Source organism: Primulina eburnea, chromosome 14, assembly GCF_022965805.1.
Source record: "Primulina eburnea isolate SZY01 chromosome 14, ASM2296580v1, whole genome shotgun sequence".
In the NCBI taxonomy this organism is placed as follows: Eukaryota; Viridiplantae; Streptophyta; class Magnoliopsida; order Lamiales; family Gesneriaceae; genus Primulina; species Primulina eburnea.
Window position 1 is genome coordinate 3134306 of NC_133114.1, and position 22682 is coordinate 3156987.

At 42.5% G+C, this 22682-nt stretch overlaps 1 protein-coding gene across 1 annotated transcript; it reads right to left on the reverse strand.

The window, feature by feature from the left end:
* Positions 1–7983: 7983 nt before the first annotated feature.
* LOC140813286 (3-oxo-Delta(4,5)-steroid 5-beta-reductase-like) lies at positions 7984–9538 on the reverse strand. Its single transcript, XM_073171789.1, has 2 exons — positions 9299–9538; positions 7984–9214 (listed from the first exon to the last, which is right to left on the reverse strand). The coding sequence occupies exons 1-2, from the start codon at positions 9335–9337 to the stop codon at positions 8084–8086; spliced, it is 1170 nt and encodes a 389-aa protein (XP_073027890.1). The 5' UTR covers positions 9338–9538; the 3' UTR covers positions 7984–8083.
* Between the last annotated feature and the right edge of the window lie 13144 nt (positions 9539–22682).

A 22682-nucleotide genomic window follows, 5' to 3' on the forward strand; every position in this document is an offset into this window, starting at 1 on the left:
TATTTTCATTGAGCTCCGAGTATCGCAACAACAACCGTCTAGAAAGCCCAATGTGTTCCGATTTGAACCCCATTGGCTTAGTAAATCTGATTGTCGAGATGTAGTGGAACGGGCATGGTGCAAATATGATAGTTCTATCTCATTACCTAACCGTCTCTTGATTTGTAAGGAAACACTGCGGTTTTGGGCTGGAGATCGTTTTCATAACCTTCCTCGTCAGATTAACGAAAACGAAACCAGCTGAATATTTCGAAATCGCATGGTCACTGACAACACTCGGCTACTCAAATTGGTGATCTAGAGCGCGAGGTTGACAAGCTAGCGTACAAAGAAGAATTATATTGGCGACAGAGGAGTAGAGTTTCTTGGCTAGCTCATGGAGACCGGAACTCCAAATTCTTCCATGCTCGTGCCTTGAATCGCCGAGCAAAGAACCATATAAGGGGTTTGGTTTCTTCTCATGGAGACCGGTGCACAGAGCATAATAGCATGTCTGATATTATTGAACACTATTTTGTGATTTTTTTCTCGACAAATAATCCCTCTAAGGATGATCGCAGTCTGATTCTTGATTGTGTGATGCCAAAGATTGATGGACATATGAATGAGATTTTATGCCAAATAATCCCTCGGCTCATGAAATCCACAAAGCACTATTTGACATGCACCTCGACAAAGCCCCAGGCCCAGATGGTATGTCAGTCTTCTTTTTTTTAGAAATTTTGGGATGTAATAGAAGGTGAGGTAACGACTGCTATTCTTATTATTCTTAACGATGGGGAAACATTGATGAATGGAATGCAACTATTGTTACCTTTATTCCGAAAATTAAGAGCCCTATGACGATGAAGGATTGCAGGTCGACCAGTTTATGTAACGTCTGCTGTAAAATAGTTGTTAGAACTCTGACGAACTAACTCGGTCAAGTACTCGGGCAGACTGTTAATGAGTTTCTAAGTGCATTCATTCCCGGACTCCTCATTTCAGATAATATTATTTTAAGTTTTGATACACTGCACTGGATCAGAAGTAGAAAACATGGCCATAAAGGAATAATTGCATTGAAACTTGATATGAGCAAAGCGTACAACCGAGTTGAGTGGTGTTTTCTGAGGATATGATTATTTGATTGTGTTTTGTGCCACCTTGTGTGGAGAATACCACATGGTGTGTGAGATCTGTTAGATACTCTGTCTTACTGAATGGCGATCTGATTGGCAATATTACTCCGAGTAGAGGGTTGCAACAAGGAGATCCACTTTCCCCCTACATGTTTGTGCTATGTGCCCATGGGCTGTCCTCAGCTCTTTTATCTCTTGAATCCAGGAGACTTTTTCATGGGATGCGTCTTGCTCCCTCTTGTCTGACTGCCTCCAACTTTTTTTTGCTGATGACAGTCCCTTGTTCTTCAGGGCGACAATGGAATATTGTATGGCAATTCACAACTTTCTATCTTTATATGAAAGGGCTTCGAGGCAACTTATCAATTTTGAGAAATCCTCTTTATCGTTCAGTCCTACCACTACTAAAAAAGTGGGAGATCAGATAAAATCGACACTGGCGATACCCGTGGTACAGGGACACGAGGTGTATTTAGGACTACATGTTGCTTCTAGTCGTAGTAAAAAACTGCAATTCCGGTACATGGTGGAAAAGATTCTGAATAGAATTCAAAGGTAGGGAAATAAGTATTTTTCGGTGAGAGGTAAGGAAACATTGATCAAATCTGTTTTCCAAGCCATACCTACTTATACAATGTCGTGTTTTCGTATCCCAAAATCTATATGTGAGGAGATTGAACAAGAATGTGCTAACTTCTGGTGAGGAATGGAACAAGGGAGGAGGCGCTTACATTGGAAAAGCTAGAGAGCTCTTTGTAGGCAAAAGTGCATGAGCGGCTTGGGCTTCTGTCACTTTGAGACTTTCAATAAAGCTTTATTGTCCAAACACGTTTGGCGTATTATTACTGATCTGGGTTCCTTGCTTGCACGAGTATGAAAGCTCGGTATTTTTGGCACCATGATATTATGGATGCACCCATTGGCAGCAACCCTTCCTACATTTTGCGATCGTTGTTATGGAGCAGGCCGTTGTTGGAAAATGATCTATGCTGGAAAATGGGAGATAGTTCGAAAATTGCTACCTTTGGGGAGCGTTGGATTCCAGGGACGATGAGCCTGGTGTCCTTCCCTCCTAACTCTATAGTTAGCTCTTTCATCGACGGGGAGACTTGGAAAGAGGACATCATCCATAACATCTTCTCTTCATATCTAGTCAAAGATATATTATTGATTCCTCTATTTACAACTCAAAAAGAAGATTTTCGTTTTTGGGCTCTTGATCCGAAAGGTAAATATTCAATTCGGAATGTCTATAAGGCAGAGATTGGATTTTTTGATTCTCCTTTCTCGAGCTCGGGCCACCATTCAATAGATGGGTTGCGGTTTCTATGGTCTCTTAACATCCCTCCGAATGTGTGGGGACCCGGGCTCTAACTCTTTTCTTTGGGATTAAATGGATCGTTAATATAAAAAGTGGGTCAAATTTTTCGCTTTTCAACATTTATTCTAATGATGTATAAACAAGCATAAAGTCTTTATTTATTTTACAATCACAATATACAACACAAAGTACAACATGTCTTGTTCCATTCATACTCAACAACTAGTAATTAAATACAGTACATATCAAAAGTACAACTACTAGTTCATCTGCTAAGCCCGAGATCACCACGCTATGTCCATCTCTCATCCTCTGCGTGACCCAGATTCTGCCCCACCTGTTGTTATGCACACATACAGACATAACAACAGCCGGAAACTCCGGTGAGAACGAATCCCAGTATAAACATGTATACATACATATAATCAATCTAAAACATGCAACATGATATAATGAACGACATCCATATAAACATGCAATGAAATGCGAATCAACCATGTCTGGACTCGACTCAACTAGAACTCTAGGGATCCCGGTGTGAATAAGACGTCAATGGTTGTCACCTACCCTCCCACTCGGGGTGACTGTACGTCTTATTCCTAGACTTCGGTTTGAGCTGTATCAACGACTGCAATAGGAGTCAAGGCTGCTCCTAAGCTGAGATACACCGAACATCTAGATAGTTGACAATGGCTGTCAACGACTCTCCTATCTTAAATGCAATGAATATCAACCTGTAACAAAGCATGCTCATATTCATATCTGAATATCACAATGATCTTACATGCTTGAATACAATTCTATAATCAAAGCATAATCATGTAACAAGATTTGAATATAACTCTATAATCAATTCATAAACATGTCACCATATATACAATAATTCTAGTATGTGATTTTGGTTGGGAAACTCAAATAATATCTTATTTGAGTTGTGGCTTCCCAAACAAACATGGCTTATACCTTTCGTCGCACAATCTGTGTCGTAGTCGCAGTCTCGAAGACGAATCTTACCGATGTCAATCTGAAATGGCAATGTTGAGACATTCTATCAATCGCTAATCCAAATCAACACATATCTACTTCTATACGTGATCTTGGTACAATTTGACGGCATAACGACGTAATTCCTTGATACCAGTCAATCCAATCTCAACATGTATCAACAATATACAGTCCTCAACTCATAAACATCATCATAAGCATAGGACAATACTCAAAATCTGTATCACTTCAATCTATACATGCTGTAAACTATCCACCATAGCATATAACATCCGTTTCTTGATCCGATTGCGAATATATCATGTTCGATACGTCAAGAACACAATATAACCAACATATTACAATTTCCCCAACATCTATAATTCGAAACATGTTGGAATTACATAAAACTTACATCACCTTGTAGCTCTTGATGCAAAGATCAATAATCTGAGCTCGGATTTAAAATCGGATAACTAAATCTTGAGAATTCTTACCCCAAAGCTTTGAAGAAATCTTGAGGGAACTCTCGGTTCAGCTGCTGGAAGTGAGAACGAAATGAATCAGCACTAATTCATATATATACCATGCCATGTGTCACGTTAAGAAGAAGGGGTGGACTTACCGCATGCAGCACCGCGGGTGCGCTCATGTCTAGACCGCGGGTGAGCTCATGCTTCGGCATGATTTTTATTTTTCAAAAGTGATGACCGCGGGTGCGGTCCCTGCAAGACCGTGGGTGCGGTCTTGTCATCGCGGGTGCGGTCTTGCTGCACCGCGGGTGCGGTGGTGCTACGGAAATTTTGGCCAACCTACTGTCCATGCACCGCGGGTGTGGTGTCTCCTAGCACCGCGGGTGCGGTGTGACTTCGATTTTTCTTGCTAAAATCCATAATTGCATGACCGCGGGTGCACTACAGTTTTGAGCGCGGGTGCAGTCTTGCAACCTCTTAATTTTCATGTCTTTTCTCCCCTCTGTGCATGTCATGCATTCCCATATCTTCCGAGTATCATTTTAATGAAAACTAATAATCTCGAGCCTTACAGAATGTCCGAGTGTTTTGGAGGAGGGTTCTCGAGAATATTAACCCCACAAAGCAGAATTTATTGGTTCACCATGTTCCAGTTATTGGGTCGTGTCCCTTTTGTCATCATGCTTGGGACTCCACTTCCGACGCTCTGTTCACCTGCTCGGCCATAAAGCACTGCTGGAAAGGAACTGGTTTTTGGCAGATCTTAAAACTATCCCGACATTTGGATGCAGCGGACATATCACTCTGGATGAAAGACAATTGAGTAAGAAAGATTATGAAGTCTTTGTGATGTGCTCGTGGGCTGTTTAGAGTGAGAGACTTCGACTTACTTACCTCTGGAATGACTATCCTCCTGCTATCAATGTGGAGTGGTGTAGTGACCCGTTCCAGAATCACCTACTAATCAAAAACTAAGCATGCAATTAACCTAATTAACAATAATCAGAGATAACAGCGGAAAAAGTCAACAAAAAAATGGTTATACAACCCAATCGAAGTCTAGAATAACTCAAAATAAAATATCCAATACAACCATATCGAATCAAAACAATACCGATAAACTAAACCAACCAGCTACTCAACGTCCTCCTCCTGCTCCTCCTGAGCTGTCCAACCTGAGGCCTGCCCCGTGGGAATGGGGTGTCCAAGAATAAACAAAACCGAGGACGCGAGCGATAAGAACGTCTAGTACAAAAGTATGAGTATACAGACCTATATGAAATGCACATGCTATGATCATGATACCGGGGTAGTCAAGAAACAGGAGTCACAAAAGGATCTCAACAATGCTCAGTCTAGAGGCGCCAAGTGGATAGTGCCGCGCGGTCCAACCTCTGGGTCACTGCATCCACTACAAGACAGACGTGGACCTAAAATGTCCCGGACCACCGAAGCCCTCCCGACCCGTCGGCCACTGTGTACTCTCGGTGTCCATGCGTCCACAAGACAGGGCTGAGCGGCCCCAAGATATAGCTTATCTCGAAAGAGATACAGCTCAACAGTAAAGGCTATCTCGAAGAAGATACGGCTCAACATGAAATGCAACGTGCAGTAATAAACGTGACATAATAGCATGCATCATATGACATATATCAATGCACCACATAATCATGCAACACATATAAGAATGTATACTCAACCAGGATATCTCGGATAGTACTTTCGTACCTCTATCACAGCAAGCCTATCCTTACGCAACACCGCTAATCAGGTCTAGAACAAGCCTACGCATCAAAAGCATACCCAATGAACAATACTACCATGCTCAACTAGCAAAACCAGTACTCCCTAGTACTACCAAAGGTTTAGGGTTTACCTTCGTCCGTCGACAGCCCTTTGATGTCGATTGCCTTGAAACTCAGGCGCCGCTACGCTACTACTCCTGGCAGCTCTTGGCTATCGCTCGACCAACAACTAACCCTAGAAACCTTCCAAACTCTCCAAAATGAGAGAAAACTCAAGAAATTGGCAAGTCAAAAATGAGAAATCCGAGCACTATTTATAGGCCATGTTCGGATCCTCCGAACAACACTTCGGAACGTCCGAACGCTACGTGTCCATTGGCTCTTGACAGCTCATGATCGGATCCTCCGATCATACACTTCGGACCGTCCGAACATGCACGTGTCCAGCTGCTCTTGACACCTCATGATCGGATCCACAGAACCCACTTCGGACCTTCCGAACTCTTCGGTGCTTCCGAACCATCTTCGGTCCGTCCGATCATGACCATAGCCAAAATTACACCTTAAACCTTCTTAATCACCATTACTCCGTTAATTACCCAATTTGGAATTCGGGCTACTACAAGTGGTGCGCTAGCCTACTCGAAGAATTCCAAGCGACATGCCAAGCTCTGTGGCTAGCTCCCGACCATGAACCATTATGCTCTTCGGAATCCCGGATTGCTCCACTTGTGAATACTCTACGCTTGGACGTTGACGCATCTTATAATGAAGGTACTAATAGCTACGCACTTGGTGGGATAATCCGAAATCACGAGGGACCACTGATTCTTGCTTTTGGAAAAAAGATTGAGAAATCCACATTGGTTACGTTTGTTGAACTTCTTGCTATTTAAGTTGGAGTCAACATCTCTAAGGAACACAACATCGGGATTCATCTTATCACCTCAGACTCTCTCCTCACTGTGAAAGCAGTCACTGGTGTAGAAGAGAATCGCAGTTACGCCGAGGCCCTAGCTTCGGATATCCGAGGTATTCTGTCTCTTTCGAAAAGCCCGTAAGGCATGTGTGGCGGACTGCAAATAATGTTGCCCATTCCATTGTCTCTTTTGATTATTCCTCGTCTTCCCCACTTGTTTGGAAGCATGTTCCTTTTTGGATGATTAATCTTGTAATTAAGGATCTTTATCTTATTCAATAAATTACAAGTGTTTTCACTGTAGATTTTTTTTTTTGCAAATAATCAAATTATAGTTAGGTCAAATCTCTAATAATCAATTACAACTAATTATCACCAACTACTAAGAAAATAGACATAAAATTACTCCAGTCGAACATCAAACCCAAGACTTCTTCTGAAAACGAAAATATCTGGGTTAAAGCGATTACGCGATTATAGTTCTCACTTCAAAAACTACAATTATTAACTAATTAGATAATAGTGTCGTTATTTTACAATTATATTATACTAATATTCAAAATATAATTACAATATAAGTTCATTTCCTCTCTTTTTTAATCACTTTTTTTTTTTTGTAAATTAGACGTACGAGTAAATCTCAAATGAGACGGTCTCATTATTAGTTATTTTCTTTTTAACTTCGAATTTTTATTTATTGGATCCGAAATTTTTGCAAGGATGTGACAGATGCTAATCTACCAAATAAATGCGAAAAAACAATCTTCTAAAAATTCTATGAATTTTTTATTTGTATAGGATCGAGCGCTTATCGATTCATCAAACAGTACAGCGGATGGTAACGATGCAATGAAGAACTCGAATATTTTAAACATATAATATTTAAGCATCACGTTTTGATTGCTCTCTTACATGGACAATAATTGCACTCCAATAATTTGCCGGTTTATTTTAACTTTCTAGCCGGTGCCTACAAATTCAAGAAATGAAAGGAATTTGGAAATTAAAATTCTTAAAAACGATATGTAACATTGTTACATGCGATGTTTCTGAGAGTGAAAGTGAAATACAGTGATATGCTAAATTAGATGATTTGATATGTGCAGAGAAGTTAGTCTAACCTCTATGGGAAGTGTCTCTTGCCGTATCTCTAAGCCTCAAGCCCTTGATGAAATGTCCAATTGTGCCTAAATTTATACTGCGTTCAATTTGATATTGCATGTGTTTTCCATTTCGCCAAACAAAATATCCTTGAGCCAGAATTTATTAAAATTTTAAATTAAATTGATGAATGATTGACAGATGGATATCCACCAGAAATAAACACCCTACTTTCACGACTGGCTCTTTGTTTCAATTAGCGCACATTACGCCTCATTTCAGAGATATTTTTGCATTCTTTCCACGGACAGAACAAATCTTAAGATGTGAAATACATACATTACAGCCACAAGATAACAAGAACAACGATGAAACATGAATTCAAGATAAACAAAAGGCCAAGAAAACCGAATCGAAAACTAAGGTATGATCTTGTGAGCTTTCATTCTGTCAATCCAAGAAATGAATGAGTTCTTGGAATTCCTGAATCCCAGAAAACCATGTTCCTTGCTCTTGTTCATAGTATCCAACAAACACTCACCCCCGAGCACAATATCACTGAACCACCAATTCCCAACATCTTCTAACTTTGTCGGTGTCAATCCATTATCCCTCACAATTTCGTCCCAAACCGAGCCTTTATCCCTCATCAGCTCCTGTAATGTCAGCTTCTGACCCTCCTCGAACTCCGCATACTCCACACCAAACTGTTCTGCCAACACTTTCCAGAAGCTCTTCCATTTAAACACATCACCATTACTCACATTAAATGCCTCATTCTTAGCGTATGGATCCACTGCTGCCCATATATGATGCTCGGCAATCAAATCCGCATCAGAGCAATCTGAGTACCCAACCCAAGCAGCCTTACACCCCGGAAACCGCAAAGCCGCCCCCTCGTGCTTACAAATAGCAGCGTAAACACAAAGGGTCCCCACCAAATTCATCAGACTATAAGGAGAAAACCCGAATATGTTCCCCGGTCGATGCACCGACCATGTCAAACCTTCCTTCTTCTCCACCTCTGCGAACAAGATATCCTCGAGTGTGTAGTAAAAATTTATATGATCCAACCGTGGTAAACTCTCATCAAAAGGAGAATCATGAATTGCTATCTTCCCGAATGACTCAAATGGCCCAAGGTAATGCTTCCTACCAGTCTGTAAACTAATATGTTTCAAACCAGGGCAATTAGGTATCACAACATCAAGAACATTTTTCAACATTCTACCATTGACCTCACAATTTTCAGCCTCTGAAGACCGATCAGCCCAGGTGACGTAGAACACATGGGTGACGTCGGTGAGAGATCCAAGCTTCTCCTGGACGTCATCCGCGTCGGATACGTCGCATCTGATGTAGTTGATCGGATTGTCGTCATTCCAGTTGGGGCGAGGGCGGCGTGCGACACCGTAGACTTTCCAGGGGCCGCCGGGAGTGTCGGCGAGTGGCAAGATCTCCGCCAAGCTGTTGCCCACGATTCCTGTCACCCCAATTATCAGTGCCACGCTCTGATGCTTAGGGGGTGGCTCATCTTCATCAAATTTTTTCTGATTCAACGAATCGCTAAATCAAATTACGAACGTAAGTAGACACAAACATGAATTGTAAAAATATGATCATTGACTGCTTACCTTTGCAGCGCCGATTGCTCCGGCCCACCACCAGCTCATAATTTTTTTGCACGAGGGAAGATTTGATCAAACAGGTTCCAAGTTAAGGGATTTTTAAGAGGGAAACTGAAGAAAAGATGAGTGATTCTTGGCAGACGATTGATGCCCACACAGTAGTTGCTCAAGAAAACATAGGTGTTGAATTGTATATTTATTTGCTGGTGATTGGGAAATGTACAGCTGGAATCTCAAAACGTGGCAAAGTCTGCTTTATTTAGACGTATATTTTGCTTGTCTTAAAGTCATTTAAATATATAAATCACTTCCAATTACGTACACAACTATCGTTCATATTTACCTAAAACATCTATAAGATTGATATTAATTTATTAAATTAAATATGATAAAATATATAAAAATTATATATATAATAAATAAATGTCATTTTATTGATGTTCACTTAAATATATATAATAATATCACGCATATCAAATATATATATATATATATATATATATATATATATATATATATATATATATATCACATTATCACATTACCACATTACCACATTTTTTTATTACCAAATTTTAGGTAAAAACTTGTGTGAGGCGGTTTCACGGTCGTATTGTATTAGATGGATCTCTTATTTGGCTCATCTGATATTACCACATTTTCTTACTACCAAATTTTAGGTAAAAACTTGTGTGAGGTGGTTTCACGGTCGTATTTTGTTAGACGGATCTCTTATTTGGGTCATCAATGAAAAATTATTACTTTTTATGCTAAAAATATTACTTTTTATTGTGAATATCGGTAGGGTTGACATGTCTCATTGATAAATATTCGTGAGACCGTCTTACAAGATACCTACTCCAAATTTTGACACCTTAAGATTCTTCTTTTTAAAAAAATAAAATAAAAATAAATGTTGGGCATGTTCTTTTAAATTTTTTTAATTGCACGGTGTAGTTTTTTTTTTTTTTTCAGAATTTTGCAAAACCTTTTGGGGGAATATATAAAAATTACACAAAATTAAAAAATCGATACAAATATTTCAATTATTTAAAATATGAGTAGGTCTCTTGTGAGACGGTCTCATGAATCTTTATCTGTGAGACATGTCAACCCTCACGATATTCACAATAAAAAGTAATAATCTTAGCATAAAAAATAATAGTTTACCCAAATAAAAGATATGTCTCACAAAATAAGATATGTGAAACCATCTCACACAAGTTTTTGCCTTAAAACAATTACTCTAAATGTCCTAATAAAATACATAATTTTTAAAATGAGATTTTTTTAGATACCCACCTACCTCAATAATGTTTCACACAACATATTATCATATATTTTTTGATGATTGCTATTTTAATGATACATATATGATTTTAAAATCCTGAAACATGTTACATTATGTAAAATAATTTTTGTAGGAAAATTGTTAAATTATAAGTAGTGATTATTTTAAAATAGGTATGTGACTAAAAAAATTCATTAAAAAAATATTTAAGAAGGGAAAAATCGTTTTCCAACAATGAAATCGATCCTCGCCCACCTAACTCCCCAGAGAGGAAGATGGGATCCACACCGAGATTTGAGCTCCAAATTGATTATTCTATTAATTTTTATTGATTATAGTGTTTAGTTATCTTGTTTTTTTCCTCTCATTTTAAGGTTATTTTTTTCTTATTTTTCTCTCATCGATTATGGTGAAAAAATAATTTCAACTTCAATTATAAATTTGTAAAAATGGGCGCGGATGAATTTTTTTTGTTCATTATTAAAAACAGCAATTTTGTAAAGATTTGCCAAGACCAATTTGGATTTTACTATGCTAACATTTCTAAATTGAATTGATTGTTTCTATTGTTGTTACAAATTGGACGATGAAGGAGATGTTCGGTGGAAAAGTAAGAGAGAAAAAATTGTATGATTTTGGTATGCTTGCCAACGAGAATGCTCGATTCTGTCCAAATTATTCTAAATTATTGTGTGAGACGGTGTCACGGGTCGTATTTTGTGAGACAAATATTTTATTTTGGTCATCCATAAAAAATATTATTTTTTATGCTAAAAATGTTACTTTTTATTGTGAATATCGGTAGGGTTGACCCGTCTCACAGATAAAGATTCGTAAGACCATCTCAGAAGAGACGTATATACTTTATAGATAAATAGAGATGATTCGTGTCGTAAATGATAAACCAACATTTACAACTTTTTCTCCCCTACTTTTCTACCACACGTCTCCTTCATCATCCAATATGTAATGTAACAATAATGGAAACAAGCAATCCAATTTAGAAATGTTATCAGTAGTAAAATCCAAATGGGACTCGGCAAGTTTTACAAACTTCTGTTTTTAATAATAAACAATAAAATTTCATCGACAGCCGTTTTTAAAAATTTATAGATGAAATTCAATTTTCACCACAATCGATAAAGGAAAGTAAAATAAAAATTCAATTCGAATTTATTTTATCTATAAAAATCATATCAAACATATTATTATTTTATCATTATATATTATAATTTTTTTATCTACTATTATTTTTTATGATTTATTTACTAATCATTCGATAATCTCATAATTCGAACCAAGCGTGATTGGATTAAACCAAGTTTTTTTTGGGCCATGTGGATCCACATCGGTTGAGACCATTAAATACGACGAATTCTTTCGATGTCTCTGTCTAGATAATGTCTCGACAAATCTAATGAACCCGGCTGCGGGACGAGACCCACAGGTTTGATTCCGTTAAATATACGGCATTCTTTCTACTTGTGGATGGATCCCACGTGACGAATAAAATTGAATCTACCCCACTGACCGGATAATGCATGAAACCCACATGGCTTGGAAGTTGGATCTGCCCTCGTGTCAACTTTACCAAATATGATGCTAGTTTTAAAACAATAAATCGGTTCAACTTTGGTGAAAAATTGTCAACTAATTTCGATTTAATGAAAATTTCGATTTGGTCAATTACCAAACTTACCGATGGCCACATTTTAGTTTGATATGATCCGGGTAAAATGGATGAGCAGGGTCGGGTGCTCCACCGGGTCAAATCAAGAATTTATAGTGTTGTTAGGAAAATGAACAAGGTAGATGGCTTCGATCGTGACCTGCAAACAATGAAAGGAACTCGTGAATAGGCGCCGGAAGGGTGTCCGGCGTGACCACTCCGATGCTTAAGTCAGCAGGTTTGTCGAGAGAGAAACTTAAAGCAATATGTATGGATGCTTGAGAGTGAAGAAATTTCAGACCTGTAAAATGTCAACGATACCTGCTATTTGAAGAGAAGCTAGGGTTACCTTGATGCGCGTGCTCACCTACTACTTGTACCCTCGGACGTAGACGGCCTGTCGGGTCCCTTTCTACCCGATAGCTTCGTGGGTACTCCAAGAATAAGGGACGTTGACTGCATGTCCAGTCCCTTTCTTCTCCATATTTTCGGGGATACGTTCAGGCGAAAGACGTTGACTTCCCGCCCAGTCGCTTTCTTCCCTACAATCTATAAGATCCTCTAAGTAAGTTACTCGAGTATTGAGCCCTCGGCTTTAGCATGAAAGCCCGGTCCCTAGTTGCCCGGGAGGTAAGTAAATACCCGGTCATGCATGAAGCGCCCAGTCGCGTGGGTAACAATCGTCCTCCCGGTTTCTATATGGGCTACTCAATGAAACTTCCCGGGTCCTCCATGACCCGGGCCCTTATAGGGGTATCACCACCCATCCCTAAAATAGTCGGGCTAGAGTCTCACTCGCTGTCCCGATTGGTGTGAAATAATTCACGGTGTATAATAGCATCGGAGCCTTTAAATATCCCGTAGAAGAGATGTCACGCCTGGATGATTTGTCTCCTGGACCCGAATGAATTGTTATCCAGCCTCCCTGGATATTGCATTCGTTATAATGAGATGCACCCACAATTAATTCCTACTAGAAAACGCTCCACATCTCGAGAAATGGATAAGTCTGACACCTCGACAGCTGTGCACGTCTTTTCACCTCCCGGCACAATTTCCAAAACTTATCTCAACCGTTCAGGCATCTTGAAGATCAACGGTCATTATTAATTTGTTCTTATTATAAATAGTGCCTTACCGATCCGCCATCATACCAGCAAAGTGTTGTTAGGAAGATACAATGGCAGGTGCTAGCAATCCCAGCGTCCCTGATCTGGCGGAAGAGTTCATGAATGCATCTACGGAGAGGCATAAGACGGAAATAGAGGAGGAGGTCTTTCACAAGATTCTTGCCTTCTGGGAGGCACTGCAGGAGTTACAGCTTCTCTACTACTGCGGTGAGGCTAATACTCCTCGGCTTCTGGCGAAATTGGAGAAGTATCGGGAGTATCTAAATATTTCCGAGTTGGGGGATCCTTTTGAAGAGGACCGCATGTACGAACTGATGCTTCGAAAAGAGAGGAACACTCTCAACGATATCACTGACACCAAGGGCTACGAAGGAAGGGCTACACGAGAAGTGAGACGTTGGATGTTCCTGTGGAAAGCCTTCGTAGAGGAGGCATATTTCGATGTAATCCGAAGTAATTTCGTTAAATAAAATTATTATCCGAGTTTACTGTCTTTGCACCATTTTATCTGATGCATATCCCACGGGCTGCATAACTCGACTGACAAGATTAACTAATAATAAGTAACGAACGGAGACGTGAGGGTTTCGTATTTAAAACAAAAAGGGCGCCCGAGCTCCGCATCTCTCGGTTTGCAATAATATGCCGGGACCTCGAATCTCCCGGTCTGAAGATAAAATGCCGGGGCCTTAAACCTCCTGGACTCAATACAAATATTTCCCCGCTTACCCGGATGTCCCGATTGTTATGATAACAGGTGTAAGCCTTAACTCCTTCCTGGAGACGCTTCGTATTTCGGGAAAGAAATAAGTCTAACGCCTCGATAATCACGTGTGTCCTTTCCTCTTCTGACGATTAATACTTTAGTACCTCGATATTCGTAACAGTCTCTTCGCCTACCTCGATAATAAATGCTACGTGCCTATAAATACAGGAAGGCAATGGGAGGTAAGAGATAACACCTTCGACATGGCAAGTTCGAGCGAATCTACGGTCTGCAGTGGCATCTACGTTCCAGCGCCCAATACCCTACCTCCTCATCTGGAGGATCTGAAGAGGACCATTGAGGAGTTGGTCCTGTCGAAGGTGATGTCCACTTGGCATAAGATTCAAGATCTTAATGCCACGCTCCGAGAGGGTTTGGCCTTCACTCGGGCACAAAGAGCGGTGGCGAGGAGGTATAAACGGGAGCTCGAAGTCAACCATGTTGCCGAGCTAGCTACTGATGAAGTCCTGCTTCATGCGATGCTGCTGAAGGAAGGGCGTCAACTGGAAAAGATTTCCTCCTCTGAGTCCTTTAACATCGCCCAGTCTCCTGAACTAACCCACTGGATCCATGAGTGGCAGCATGTTGTAGGTTTACTAATAATTGGTGCTAGGCATGAGCGATTTCTTTATGAATAAAATCTGTTTACTTGTTTCATTCTCTTCTTCGCACGTTAATCCATGATAAATCGAGTATAATTCGTAAATACGCGATTGAATCACCCAGAACAAAAATCTCACCTACTTTAAACAAAGCATTAGAGCTTCGTTTGGAATAAAATGCCGGGGCCTCGAATTTCCCGGACTGAAAATAACGTGCCGGGGTCTTAAACCTCCCGAACTTAGAATAATATGTCGGGGCCTCAAACCTCCCGGACTTAGAATAATATGCCGGGGCCTCAAACCTCCCGGACTTAGAATAATATGCCGGGGCCTCAAAACCTCCCGGACTATTCACGTGGTATCCGGATGATATACAACTCATCATTAAAACTTTCACCAAATGAGAGCGTTCCGTATTCCTAGATGTATCAGTCGGGCGTCTTGGTAACCGTCAATGCCCCCTTCACCTTCTTAGCACAATTTTCAAGGAATATCCTGACCGCCCACGTGTTTAGATTCGATGGCTTCAATTAACTTTTTCCTTTGACTCATAGAGGGGACGATTCAGCTGGCTGGGACCCTTGTATTTCCTCCACATTTAAAAACGTTCACCTATAAATAAGGGGGGATAGATGCAAAGTGACCCTCAATTCAAAATGTCGAATTCAAGCGGTTCCAGTGCCTGCAGCAGTACACATGTCCTGGTGACCCCGGAGATGCGTCCTCATGTGGAGGAACTGAAGAGGGAAATCGAGGAACATATATGGGCGAAGGTCATGGCCGTGCGGGACAAGGCTCATGACTTGGATTATACCTACCGCAATCGCTTGGCCACTACTCGAGCGCAAAGAGCCAGAGCGAGGAAGTATATCCGAGAATTCGTAGTAGACCGGGTGACCGATCTGGTTGACGATGAAGTTCTGCTGCACATGATGCTGTGGAAAGAGTGGCATGCCCTGAACAAGATAATGAAGAATGAATCCTTCATTGACCTCCGCATTCACGAATTAACTAATTGGATAACGGAGTGGCAGGATTCTGTATCTAACATAATAGATCCCATAACTTTTCGCCGCTATTTTATGTAATGGAAATTTTATCGACTCCTATTGCTTTATTCTTCTGCAAATAAATCTTGTGCGAATTTATGCGGACCGAATCAATAGACTTACAGTTATTTGTAATAACCCGATCCCCGTGAACTTAAAATATAATCCCGGGCTATGAAACAAACTTGCCGGGTTCTCCCGAACCTCCCGGCCTATCCATACGTCATTACAACGACACGTGTTCATCTATCCCAACGGCTAGTAATGTTTCGTATTCCGAGGAGATAAAACATCATGACATCTCGATCTGTGTAACTGTCTTTTCGTTCTGCTCGTCGCGACTTTCGAGGCGCATCGAAACCGCACACGTGTTCACTCAATCGACGGTCCCGACCATTCCCCCATCTCCTATATATAGCGACCCTAGGTTTCTCGAAAAGTACTCTCAAATCACCATTGTCGGCGAAGCCCTTGCCAATTCTTCTCTTGCAGTTTCCGACGTTTGAAGCCTCCCTATTCCGACGATCTTCTGCCACTTCCGCCCTAAATACTCGTAAGTTTTCTCTTTTCCTTATGTCTAATTCTACTTCTTCTACTTCCGGGGCCAATGCCCGAGGTTCGTCAGGGTATGAATCCGCCGCCCTTCGTTCTGATTCGTCTCCTTCTCCTACTTCTCGTCGCCCTTCTACCCAGACTGTCCAAAAACCTATAAGCTTAAAACCCCAATCTTCTTCGAGACCTTCTAAACCTTCTTCTTCGGGCATATCCCGGATCCCCAAAAAGGATAAGGGTAAGGGTAAAGCCCGGGCTTCCGACCACCCTTTAACCGAGGTCCCCGAGATTCCTTGGTTCTCATCTCTGAAAAGCTCCTTGCGACCCGGAGCAGAGAAAGAACTTCGAACCTTAGGGGTCATTCCCTCTTCTTATCCTATTCTCATACCCGGATCTTCTGACCGGGCAGATCAACCCCCCTCGGTTTATATTACCTTTTTTCAGGACCAGCTTCGCAATGGTCTCCGATTTCCCATTGCCCCGTTCTACATCGAGGTTGCCAAATTCTTTGGTGTACCTATTAATCAATTTCATCCCAATTCTTTCCGGATCATGGCTTCGGTTTTTGTTCTCTTCCGTACGCATGATCTGGTAATAAATTCCAAAGTTCTGCATTATTTCTTTATTTGTAGATTAGGAGATAATGCCTTATCCCTTTCTGCCCGGCTTAATGCCCGCTTTCTTGATGACATCCCTTCCTCTCAAAAGGGGTGGAAAGGAAGATATTTTTTCATTCGTCTCCCGGGTTCTCTCGATTGTTCAACCGAGTTCCTTTCTTCTCTTCCCCCTCAGCCAGAACTTCCTCAGGCGTACAAATCTGAAGAGTTTTACATCCGAAGCCTCGCCCTGGTAGAGGGTAGAAAGTTTTCTTCCTCCGTCCTTATTGCCCAAGAACAACTGGTTACTTATCATTTAAGTGCCCGAGTTGAGGACCCGATTGACCAAGTGATTGATGAAGTTGCTGGCTCGCGCCTTCAATCCGGTAACTTCCCTTTACATGTTGTGCGATTGTTCCCTGGCTTTGTATTTGCATTTGGATTTTACCCTTTCCTGCTCTTTGTGCAGATTTAATGGAAGAGGCTTTTGCCAAAAGATGGGCAGCCGAGAAGGCGGTCAAGGAGAAGAAAAGGGCAGCCCGAAAGGCTGCTGCTGAAAAGAGAGCGGAGGATGTGGCTGCTCGGGCGAAGGAGACGGCCCGGGTACAATTTGAACTTAAGAGAGCGACGCCTGAATCCAGGGAAGATGATGAGGACCTCCTCCCCCTTAGCCAAAGGCCAAGAAGAGTCACGACCATCCCGGTGGTGACTCTCAGCGAGGATGATCAAGCGGGAGGCCAGGCTTCCTTTCAAGCGATTCAGTCAGACACTCCTCCCCTTCTGCGCGATGACCAGGCACCCCTCCAAGAACCTTCACAGGAATCTCTCCAAGGGCCTCTCCCAGAATCTTTCCAGGGGCCCTTGCCAGGGCCCCTCCTCCCTTCGCAGCCCAGCAGGTCTGTCTTCTCCACCGAAGGAGCCTCCCGGGTCGGGGCAGACTTCCTCAAGCAAATGCCCTTTCCTACTGATCAGGCCTTCCTGAAGAGCATGCCGCCAACCCCTCGATGCCTGGATGGCTTGAACAAGCTTCTGGCTGTAAGCTTCTTTCTTCCCCTCTCTTCTCTTCTCTTTTTTTTTTTTATTATTATGACCTTGCCAACCCTGCCTTCTCTTTGAAAAATAGGGTGCACATATGTTAATGTCAGCCTATGAAGAGGTGTCCTCCTTAGCCAACCACCAGGCTCCCCAACTCCGGGTCTTCCAAGAGACGCACGAGCTTATTCACGCGGAGCTTGCTCAGTTGAAGGGATTCCATTCATAGACAGTGGCAACCCTTCAGGGTTCTGTGGAGTCTGCTCAGGCGGAGCTGGCCAAAGCCCGGGAGGAATTAAAGGAAAGTCATATCAGGGAGGAAACTCTTCAAAGGCATCAATTGATTCTTGATCGCAAGAACGCCTCCCTGATGGATGCCGTAGAAGAACAAATGTCCCGGGCTGAAAGAGCAGAGAAGGCTCTAGCCGAGTCTGAGCGCCAAAAAGAGCAACTGCGGACTTCCTTTCTGGAATCCTCAGAATTCAAGGCGGCCGTTGAGGATCGAGCCTATCCTTTCTTTAAGACCGGCTTCAAAAGATGCCTTCAACAATTCCAGGAAGCCGAGCTTATCCCCAAGGATAGAGCCAACTTTCCAGATTTCGGGCTAGCCATTGCATCTCTTGCAGGAGCCGGGGTGGGAGGCAATGAAGGTACATCCGAAGAGGAGGACGGAGAGGAACCTGTAGAGGAGGAAAAGCAGGAGAAGTCCGTAGAGGGGGAGGAAAAAGGAAAACCTGGAGAGGCAGAAGCAGAGCAAACAGAGAAACCGACAGAGGAGGAGAAAGAGCCAGAAAACAGCCCTGCTGATATAAAATAGGCTTGTAATCTTTTTATTTTTAAGTTCACTCCCTGCCTTCGGGCTTCGTAGTAATGCAATATTTTCTTTCCTTTTATCCTTCTTCGCAATATTTATAAAAATTCAGTACTCGATCCTTATATGACCAGGATATTCTTGTTATAACAAATCTAACAATTTTCCAAATGTTGAGAACTAACTAAGATACCAAATTATGTGAACGGGTATTAGCCTTCCGTACTTTAAATGGATATCTGTGATGTGAATGCCTGGAACGAACGGGCACTTAACAGGATGTAGTGCCCGGGGTTTATGAGGAGCTAAGGTGCGGAACCTTAGGCCGGGGAACAGGTCCCGGGACTTGGGAATGGTCGAGGTACGGAGCCCCGAGCCAGGGAGTAGTACCCTGGGCTTATGTAAGACTAAGGTGCGGAACCTTAGGCCGGGGAACAGGTCCCGGGACTTTGGAATGGTCGAGGTACGGAGCCCCGAGCCAGGGAGTAGTACCCTGGGCTTATGTAAGACTAAGGTGCGGAACCTTAGGCCGGGGAACAGGTCCCGGGACTTTGGAATGGTCGAGGTACGGAGCCCCGAGCCAGGGAGTAGTACCCTGGGCTTGTGTCTCCTCAGTTTTACGCAATATCACTTATAGTAGGCAAAAGTATGAGGAAAACGATCCTTTATTATTTCTTCAAAGTGAAAATTACATCTGTACATTGGCTAAGCATAATATTTCTTCAAATGAAGTACATTCCAAGGTCTCTTAAGAAGTTTACCCTGAGCATCTTCTAGGTAAAAAGATCCTGAACTGACTCTCCTAATGATTTTGTAAGGCCCCTCCCATCGAGCTTCGAGCTTGCCCGCGTCCCCAGCTGGATTAACCTTCTTCATCACCAAGTCCCCTATCTGCAAGTCTCGAACTCGGACCTTTTTGTTGTAGGATTTCATGACCCGGTTTCGATATGCCTCCATCCGGATCATGGCTTGGTCCCTCTTTTCTTCTAATAGATCCAGTTCCAATGCACGGCTACCCTCATTGTTGCTCGGGTAAGATTCTACCCGGGCAGATGTTTGACCGATCTCAACAGGAAGGATGGCCTCAGATCCATACACCAGGCTGAATGGAGTTTCTTGAGTAGGTGCCCGAGGAATAGTCCTGTATGCCCATAGTACACTGGGTAATTCTTCTACCCAGTCCTTCCCTTTGCCTTGCAGTCTGGTCTTTAAAGCCTGCACAATGATTCTGTTTACAACTTCTGTCTGCCCATTGGCCTGAGGGTACGCAACAGAAGTGAAGGACTGGGTGATCTTCATTTCCTGGCACCAAGACGTTATTTCTTTTCCTTGAAACTGTCTCCCATTATCCGAGATCAATCGCCGGGGTATGCCGAAGCGACATACTATATTCTTCCATAAGAATTTCAAAACCTTTTGCTCGGTGATTTTAGCCAAGGGCTCGGCTTCCACCCATTTGGAGAAATAATCCACAGCCACCAACAGGAATTTTTTCTGGGCCCGAGCAACTGGAAATGGGCCGACTATATCCATACCCCACTGATCAAAAGGACAAGATGCCCAAATAGGCTTCATAGGAGTGGCTGGGCTGTGTTGAAAGTTGGAATGATGTTGACAGCTTTCACAAGTCCGGACCACTCGAGCCGAATCATGGTGAAGAGTCGGCCACCAGAACCCGGCTAGCATCGCTTTCCGAGCTAAAGATGTTCCCCCCAAATGCTCACCACAGCATCCTTCATGAATCTCTTGAAGAACATAAATCTCTTCCTTCCCGCTCAAACACTTCAACAATGGTCCCTGGAATGATCTCCTGTATAAGATATTATTTAAGAGAACAAACCTGGGGGCTTGTCTTTTTATTTTCTGTGCTCGAGCTCTCTCCTCGGGCAATTCATTGTCCCGGATGAATTTGATCAGAGGGGTCATCCAAGAATCCTCGGGTATTGTCAACATTTCTTCTTCTTCAATAGTTAAAACTGCTCGGGAAACAAATAAAACCTCCCGGGTGCTGTCTTCCGACAAAGAAGCAGTCATTTTTGCTAGGGCATCAGCCTCTCCATTTTCTTCTCGGGGTATCTGTTCGATGCTCCAATCCACAAATACGACTGCCTGAGCTTTGATGAGATGCAAATATTTGAGCATTTTGTCGTCCTTGACCTCATACACGCCCTTGATCTGCTGAGTAATCAACTGTGAATCGGAATACAATATAATCCTAGCCGCTCCAATTTCTCGAGCAGCTCGGATGCCGGCTAGAACAGCCTCATATTCTGCTTCATTATTTGTTACCCGGGAACCAATTTTGACTGTCAATTTAATCTTCTCTCCCGATGGGGAGATTATCACGACTCCGACTCCACATCCAACCAGGCAAGAAGCCCCGTCTACAAACACCCTCCATCTCTCTTCCTCAGCAGGTTGAATCATCTCAGATAGGAAATCGGATAAAGCCTGCGCTTTTATGGCCAACCGGGGCTTATACTCAATATCGTATTCCCCCAATTCCACATTCCATTTGATCATCCGCCCGGATACTTCAGAGTGAGTCATAATTCTTCCAAGCGGGCTGTTAGTAAGAACGATAATAGGATGTGATAGAAAATAAGGCCGCAATTTCCGGGCAGTCAAAACTAAAGCCAGGGCCATCTTCTCCACTTCACTATACCGCAGCTCGGGACCTCTTAGGGCGTGACTGACATAATAGACAGGCTTTTGATCCGAGCCTTCTTCCTTTATTAAGACAGAGCTGACAGCATATTCAGTAGTGGATAAATAGACAAACAATTTATCCCCGGGCTCAGGCTTTACCAGAACTGGAAGCTCGGCTAGATGCTTTTTAAGATCTTGGAAAGCCTGCTCGCACTTGTCATCCCATCCGAACTTTTGGGCTTTTCTGAGAACCTGAAAGAAAGGATAACTTCTGTGGGCTGACCGAGATATAAACCGAGATAGAGAGGCAATCCTCCCGGTCAGCTTCTGCACTTCTTTGACAGATCGGGGAGAAGGCATACATAAGACGGACTTCACTTTTTCTTGGTTGACCTCGATCCCCCGCTCTGTCACTATAAAGCCCAAGAACTTACCACTCTTGACTCCGAAAATACATTTAGCAGGATTGAGCTTGACTCCATAAGATGTCAGAGTGGTAAAGGTTTCTTCCAAATCAGCAATAAAATCCATCACCTCTTTTGACTTTCCCAGAATATCATCCACATAAACCTCCAGATTCCTTCCCAGCTGCTTCTCAAAGACTTTATCCATTAAACGCTGATATGTGGCCCCTGCATTTTTCAACCCGAAAGGCATCACAATATAACAAAATGTACCTCCCGAGGTGATGAAACTGGCCTTGTCTTGATCATTTTTTGCTAAGGGAATTTGATGATATCCCTGATAGGCATCCATGAAACTGAGCAGCTCGAAGCCTGAGGTGGAATCCACCAACTGGTCAATCTGGGGCAATGGGTAATGATCCTTGGGACAAGCTTTATTGAGGTCCCGAAAATCAACACACATCCTCCATTTCCCGGCAGCTTTGGGTACCAGCACCACATTCGAGAGCCATGTAGGAAATTGTATCTCCCAGATGTGGCCGGCTTGCAGCAACTCTTTCACCTGTTCATCAATAACTTTGTCTTTTTCGGGACCAAAGTGTCTCTTCTTCTGTTTGATCGGGTGAGCTCCCGGGAGAATGTTTAATTGATGCTCAGATATCAGGGGTGAAATCCCTGTTAGTTCCTGCTGGGACCAGGCAAACACATGAATATTAGTCTTTAAACATTTAAGTAAACTGACCCGGGTGGATATATCGAGGTCTCGGGCCACCCGGATCTGTTGGCCTGGTCCTATCTCCACAGCTTCCTGCTCTTCCTCTGCCACAAAGTGAACTTCT